The sequence below is a fragment of the Kogia breviceps genome, chromosome 20 (assembly GCF_026419965.1).
Source record: "Kogia breviceps isolate mKogBre1 chromosome 20, mKogBre1 haplotype 1, whole genome shotgun sequence".
Classification (NCBI taxonomy): Eukaryota; Metazoa; Chordata; class Mammalia; order Artiodactyla; family Physeteridae; genus Kogia; species Kogia breviceps.
The window spans coordinates 5,745,398-5,753,209 of NC_081329.1; the positions used below are offsets into that span (position 1 = coordinate 5,745,398).

The 7,812-nt window shown below is 40.7% G+C and overlaps 1 protein-coding gene across 1 annotated transcript; it reads right to left on the bottom strand.

Moving 5' to 3' along the window:
- Window positions 1–282: 282 nt before the first annotated feature.
- Window positions 283–7,274, bottom strand: LOC131747560 (beta-defensin 109-like). The gene is made up of 2 exons (XM_059049493.2): window positions 7,112–7,274; window positions 283–488 (listed from the first exon to the last, which is right to left on the bottom strand). Exons 1-2 carry the CDS (start codon window positions 7,194–7,196, stop codon window positions 283–285), a joined length of 291 nt encoding a protein of 96 aa, XP_058905476.2. The 5' UTR covers window positions 7,197–7,274.
- Between the last annotated feature and the right edge of the window lie 538 nt (window positions 7,275–7,812).

Below are 7,812 nucleotides of genomic sequence, written 5' to 3' on the forward strand. Positions count from 1 at the left end.
TATTGTCATCTTTGCAACTTGTTGGTTAATCTTTTGATCTTTCTGTGGCACATTTTTAAAAACTTTGTCAAATAAATGGGCTTTCTTACCTCTAAAGAGATTGTTTGGATCTGCAAATGAGTCACAAAGAAGTAGTATCTGGGTAAATTTGAAATCAATATGTATTTATTTATTTTTCTTGACAAGGGATGATAGAAGTTGATAATAAAGCTGGCAGTGTTTAATATGTATATTTTAAATTTTTAGATACAAAGACATTTCCTTTTGATGCTTTTCCAAGTTTCATTTCAATTTATGCTTAATGGGTGGTTGATAATCTGAATAGATAATGGGCGTTGGAATTGGCAGAAGAATCCACCACTGGCGACAGCATTTCCACCGTCTTCGGCAGGCACCAATTATATCCTCTGTTATCTTGCAGGTGTCTCTTCTGCAAAGGCCAGAGAGATTGAGACAGTGGTTTTCAGCAGAAGCCAAACCACTTCTTACTGCAGAAGAAGAGTCAGTGAGATCATTAGTCCATGAATGGAATATAAACCTGTAAACTTAAGTGTGAGAGTAGGAGAGTTCTAGGAAGAGCATTTCTACATGGAGAAAAGAAACTGGACAAAGGGTCCATTCAATTGCTTCATCACATTCACTGACTCCTTTTTATCCAACAGCCAAAATATTAACAAACCCCTCCCTCCTTTTCTTATATGTTTTTGGCATTTTGTTAATTTAGGCTTCAGAAATAACTTTGGTAAATGTCAAAGTGAAACAACGAGGGGATGGACAAAATATATGTTCTAAATACACCAGTGTCTTTATTATTTTAATCCTTTATATGGATCTTCAACCAATATTTGCCAAATGTCTTCTATTCACCAGGCATTTTTCTTTGTACTAGCAATAGAACATCGGAAATGGCAGAAATATTCTCACAGCACTTATATTCAGTGAGGAAAATATGACCATACAAAAATAGAATGGTAAGGTAATTTCAGAAAGTGATAAGTGGTTAGAACACAATAATACAGTAATGGGCCAGATATAGTCTGGAGGATGGAGTTGATAAAATGAACCGAGAAAGGCTTTCTGAGGATATAGCATTTGAACTGAGATGTGAATGCTGAAAATGAAATAGACAAGCAGGGTGGTCCAGTGGTAAAGAATATGCCTTCCAATGCAGGGGACACGGGTTCGATCCCTGATCGGAGAACTAAGATCCCTAAGAACTAAGTGCCGTGGGGCAACTAGGCCCGTGCACCACAACTACAGAGCCCACGCACCCTGGATCCTGCGTGCCACAACTAGAGAAGAGAAAACCTGCACGCCACAACTAGAGAGAAGCCCACGCGCCTCAACAAAAGATCCCGCCTGCCTCAACGAAGATCCCGCCTGCCACAACTAAGACCCGATGCAGCCAAAAATAAATAAATCTTAAAAAAAAAAAAAAAAGTTTAACATTTCACCTCCTCTTTCCTCCTGTCCATTTAGATAAGGGGTAGGGGAGGATTTCAGGAGAAAAGAGCCTGTGGGTACTCAGTCGTGGTACAGGTTTATTCTAAACAAATAGAAAACCTCTCAATCTCTTCATGTTTCAATCAGCTCAGAAAGAAGCAGAAGTTATTTTTTCTTTCCAAATGTAGATGTGATCTACCTAACTCAAAGGACAGAGAAATTTTCATCATGGAATGTATCAGTTAGAGGAAAAGTAAGTTTGTGGACATTCTAAATAATCCTTTCAATTGTATCTAAAAAGTAAAGGGTAGTAGCTGAAAATTGGTCATTGTGTCCAGACCATTTTGGCCTCCAGATGACTTGTATGGTAGAAAAGTTAATTTAATAAATAACTCTCTAGTGGTAGAGCTGATGCCACAGTCCTCAAAATAAACTGGCCTTCCAGTAGAAAATCCACCTAAAACAAGAGTTAGGAAACGGACAGTTAATAGCTTCACTTTGGACTCATCTGTGTGTTGAGAATTTGCATAGTGTCAAGGTTTTACCACTCAAGAAATAACTCAAGGTCTATTGAATAATTATGGGGTCTATTAAATAAGATAATTTTTCGTGTCATCACATTAATTTTATTTATATTTGCCTATCGAGGCCATTCCTAGCTAAGAATAATAAGTCAATATTTTTAGATTAAAATTTGGTGATGATGTTCCTGTTTACTGTGACAGAATGACATAGACAATATACCCACTTAATCAAGTAACTTAAACATGTATTTGAAGGGGAGAATGGAAAAGAAAATCAACACTGACACCTGATAAACATTATTTTTTAAAAAGGAAGAGGACAGTATTGCCTTAACCAAGTTAAAGTTTGTCTGAACACAAAAATCCATGTAGTGTTTCACAGTAAAATATCAGCCTCGATCTCATGAAGATCAGAAAGAAAAGAAGAATGGCAACAGTCAATACTACATGAATATAGTTCTGAAATTTTTGAACCATGCCAAAAGTCATAAGAAGGAAAGTCAGTGATGGCTTGAGCCTACTGTTTTTCCTCTCCTTCTGTAACTCCCCAGATGCCATTGGAATGATGTAAGTAGCATTTTGAGAGAATCTATAGGGGTGCCAGAAATCACAGGGTACCATCAATGCATCAGAAACTGAGAAATAACTGAAAGATGCAAACCAAACATGATCAGGTTGAAAGAAAGATTTAAACTTTGCCAAGATTACAGGTTCAATGCTCTCAAATGACTGCTGTTATAGAAAAAATAGACCCTAGAGAATATCTTTGAAATATTTCTGTTCTGGAAAATGGTAGGGCAATTTCCTAAAATACTCCCTTCTTCAAGGAAAAAAGTCTGTGAACTGAAGCTTGAGCAGTAGGCCCTCTGTGTTGGTCAGCTTGGTGGGTGTAGGGCTTTCCGGAAGGTCAGTGCTATTGTCACCAGTTCTAATGGGGGACTGACTCGGGTTTGCCACATTGCCAGTTGGTTAAGGCTGGAACCGAGGAACTGAGACATAGAAGGGAAGAGGTTTCAGAGCAGTAGCTTTGGTTGGTAGCAGAGACACATTCTCAAATGAGACCATAAGAAAATGGCAGGCTGAGTATAAGCAATGAATTCATTATGTAAGAAGATCAAGAAGGCCAGACACCACGAGTACAAGTTAATGGAATAAATTAACATATATGGATTCTCAGGAACTATTGGAATCGCCCATGTGAGCAAATAATTATGTTCTTGCCCTGACAGAGAGCAAGCTGGGTAATATGTAGATGACAGTTTTTAAGAGCCCCTCAGAGATCTGGGTTCTCAAAGAAAGCTAGCTAACTAAAATCCAAAGTCATAAGGTCCTACTAAAATGGAGGGGGCGTGACATCACAAAGGTGACAGTGTATGTCTTTCGGGCACCTCTCAAAGGTCTTATATTTATTCTTAGAACATGTTAGCTTCCGTTTCTAGACTATCTTCAACTTCTTCTGAAGTTTTACAGACTCTTCTCTTTAAAGGACTGGAAATGACAGAATGAGTCACAGTTCATATTATCCTCACGTGAAATAACACAAATGGAAAAAAAAAAAGAGCCATTTTCACTCTTTCTTGCTACAAATACTTATTCAGCATATATACATTTGACCAGACACTATGTCAGTGGATCGGAGATGGAAGTCATTGCCTGCTAGTGTGAACCACATTTTCTTCCAGATAAGGATTCATTTTCTCGCCAATAAACTTGACCTTCAAAATAATGATTTGAGGTCACTCCAGTATGCTATCACCCATAGGCGACTGATGATTGTAGGCAGTGAAAATGGTAAATGCAGTAAAGTTTCCATGGAGATGTATTTCCATATATATACATATACATATATATACATATATATATATATACACACACATACACACACACATATATATATGTATCACACACACATACACACACATATACATATATATACACATACACACACACATATATATATGTATCACACACACATACACACACGTATACACACACATACACACACACATATATATATGTATCACACACACATACACACACACACACACACACACACACACATATATGTATATCTCCCCATTTCCTTCACTCCTCAGCTCTTGGTCACCATCATTCTACTCAATATTTCTATTGAGTTTAACTGTTTTAGAGTCCACATGTAAGTGAAATCATGCAGTATTTATCTTTCTCATTTCACTTAGCATAATGTCTCCACGTTCATCCACCTTGTTGCAAATATATATGTATATCAAATCATCATGTTGTATACCCTAAATACATACAAAGTTTATCTGTCAATAAGCCTGGAAAAAACTTGTAAAAAAAAAAAAAACCGGGCTTCCCTGGTGGCGCAGTGGTTGAGAATCCGCCTGCCGATGCAGGAGACACGGGTTCGTGCCCTGGTCCGGGAAGATCCCACATGCCGCGGAGCAACTAAGCCCGTGAGCCATGGCCGCTAGGCCTGCGCGTCCGGAGCCTGTGCTCCGCAACGGGAGAGGCCACAACAGTGAGAGGCCCGCATACCGCCAAAAAAAAAAAAAAAAAAAAAAAAAAACCAAAAAAACCTTACAACCTGATTTTAGTCACAGCATTACAATGTTGAAAGTGGACCTCATTTTGTTCCTGTCCAAACCTCAAAAACAAAGAAACACAAAACCAAACATTCTCATCACTGTGTTTCGTTTCTTGGTGAATGCCCTTTTACTTTATTCAGGAACCCGGTGCACCCATTTATTCATTAAATATAGTCAGTTATAGCTCTTCCATATTCCTTTCCCGTGTCACCTTCTCTTAACCCAGAGTTTATCGTCCAGTTGTTCTGTCTCAGCTCAGTTCCAGTGATCCTTCCCTGCCAGGCTGCCCCTTCCTGTCCGTCTTCTTCGTTGCCCAAAGAGATGTGTCTAAACTCAGACGAGTTTGTCCCTTCCATTATGAGAACGAGCCAGTGCATACAGCCCCTCCTACCTTAGCACGCGCCATCAGGGCGGTCATGGGCTGCCTCTGATTCTCCTTGCCAGACTGCAGGCGCGATCACTTCAGCTAACATCACCGTGCTGAACTTACAACCCACCACCGTCAATGTACCATGGCCATCACATCCCGGCGTCTTTCCTCCTGTTATTTCATTTGTCTGAAGTCCCCCCACTCTCCTCTCTAGTCCTCAGATTCACTTCACAAATCATTTTTCATTTATAAATATATACAATCATGATTTCTTTTGTAAAGTTGGTGTTATGTTGTGCGTCTTTCGTTTATACTTTGACTAATTCCACAAAAAGAATTAGTTCTCTCTCTCTGTAACCCCGTGTTTCCAAATAGTCATGCTTGAGCTTTTCACTTATTTTGGTATCATTTTTCCTATGTTTGTCTCTTCCCATAAAACTTCAAAATCCTTGTGAGTAGTTATGTGACTTACGTGTGTTTTAGACCTAAAACTCAGAAAAGTGACTGGAAGATAGTATATTCAGATATAAGATGACTGACAAATAACTTTATTGAAAACTGAATAAACAGATATTTTCAAATGACTATTTTGGGTTGAAAAGTTGGAGGTGAAATTGCAAGTTGGGAATCTCTTCCACAGAGGACTCAGAAAGAGGGATCAAAGTAAAAGAGGAAGACATAGAAGCAAAAAAAAGGAATAGGTGGGCCATGGGCTGGAACCAGCAGAGAAGGAGCCAGAAGGTAGCCTCTGGACTGCTTGAGTCTCAGAGCTCCTCCCTGGCCAAGGGGTGTGGAGACGCCCACACAGGTCTGACTTGTTAACGACACGTTCAGTCAAGAGGAAATGAGTCCACGCCACTTGGGTCGGTCTGTCCTTAGAGTGCAAGTAAATTGAGTGGAGGATAAAGAACAGCAGCGTGTGAACAACATAAAAGGTTAACATTGGAAGTGCCATTCAGGCAGGAAATGTTTCTCTGTTTTAGTCAGAGTCTTCGTTGATATCATACTACCTGATAGGAAATTTAGAACAGAGCCTGACAGTATACTCTAAACAAATTCCTCTTTAATGAGAAACGAAGTGCAGAGAGATCAGTGTGTCCAGTATGTGTCTTCTTAATATGTTTGCTCCCACTGATACCAGCTAGTCTTACGTGACCTACAGACTATTTAAACTCTGTCTACGGAATTGACTATCAGCCTCCTCAACCCTGACGTATTGTTTTCAGATGCAGGTGTGAATACTTAAATTATAGAATGTGAAGTACTTCTATGGACCTCAGTCATCTTATCTAAAAATGACGAGTTTGAGCCTGATAGCTTTTAATTGACAGTCTTAGCCCTAAGCGTTCATGATCACAGAGTATCACATTTTGTGTTGCTGTCTCCATTTCCCAGCCCAATCGTTTTCTTCCTACATAACTCATGCGTCAGTATTCCAAAATGTGTTTTTCCCCTATTGCCTCCTTTTGCATGGCTAGATTTATGTTGGAGTACCTATGCCGTGAGACTGCTATTTAACATGAGAATCCCTTCCTAGAATGTGGACCAGCACTTGATCTTCTCAGTAACCCCTCCCTGGGAACCGTAATTCTCTTTCTGAAACCCTGTTCTGGGTCTGTGCCATTTACATAGAGTGGCCCAGTGGCCAGTTTAGATGAGACAGTTCTGGTTTATGCCTTAGTTCTAATACAGTTATAAGACTTCTTCTTTCACTTTCCAAAAGGGTCTAGTTTGGATTTACAAAATGCTCGCCCTGCTCCTGCAATTATGGATGTACCTGTCCCATAGCGAGCGTTGTACTCGTTATGCTGATTTCTCCATTCCTTCAGGGGACAAACACCTATAGGACAGAGTTCCCCAGTTGATACGACTCTGTCCGTCTCTTTTTCCGACCTACTGAATAGATAAACTGATAGATGCTGATGAAATGCAATCCTTTCAGATCTACCTGCCTACAAATAAATTGCTGTGCCTCACCTAGGCATCCCAAGATACAAAGTAAGGATAAAGTGGAATGTGACCTCATCAGGCAGTTTGGCTAATGGCTAAGGAATGGTCTCTTTCCTACCCTCCCCCATTGTAACCCCAGGGAAGCTGTTGATTCTAGGTTTACGAATCTGTTAAGACTGATTCCAGGGTCTTGTCTGACCTGCCCAATAGCCGTCTAAGCTGCAGAGCCCGCTAATCAGCCACCACCTTACCTGGGGATAAGAGAGTCAAGAAGAGGAGCATGGAGAGAAGCACATGGAGTCTCATGGATGAACAGCAGCTGAAGGGAAGCGGCATCAACGTGGTCGGAGCCTGGGGTCACTGAGTGCGGCAGGTCCTGTGGCCTTTTACGATGCTCCCTGCCCCTGTGCTTTGTTCATGGTTAGTGGAGCCTAACAAAAAGAGAATAACTCAGTCTTCCCCCGGAAATCTCCAGGGACAAAAGTATGCAATGTGGTGGTAACTCAATGGATGAGAAAGCAGAAGTTAGTGTTATGCGTTTCCCACAGATTTAGGATTTCCGCATGGTCTGCTGGGTTCCTTTGTGGGAAGACCCAAGTGGCAGGGGACTGACAACATTGGCGATTAACCAGTGAAGATGTGAAGCCTGTGAACAGCTGCATGAGTGAGTGAGTGAGCTTGGCAGCAGGTTCCTTTGCACCTCAGCCTTCAGATGAAGCTCCAGCCAGGCCCCCAATTTTACAGCAACCTCGTAAGAGCTCTTGAGCCAGAGACACTTAGCTGTCTCACCACATAAATTACGTTAGTAACTGTTTACTGTTCTAAGCTACTGGCTCTTGGTAATACGCTATATAGCAACAGATAGCGAATAATACACAAGTATGCATCTCTTCTCTAGCAAACATGGTTCAAGAGGGTGAAGTCCAGGTGGGAGGATCATGAGGGTGTTACA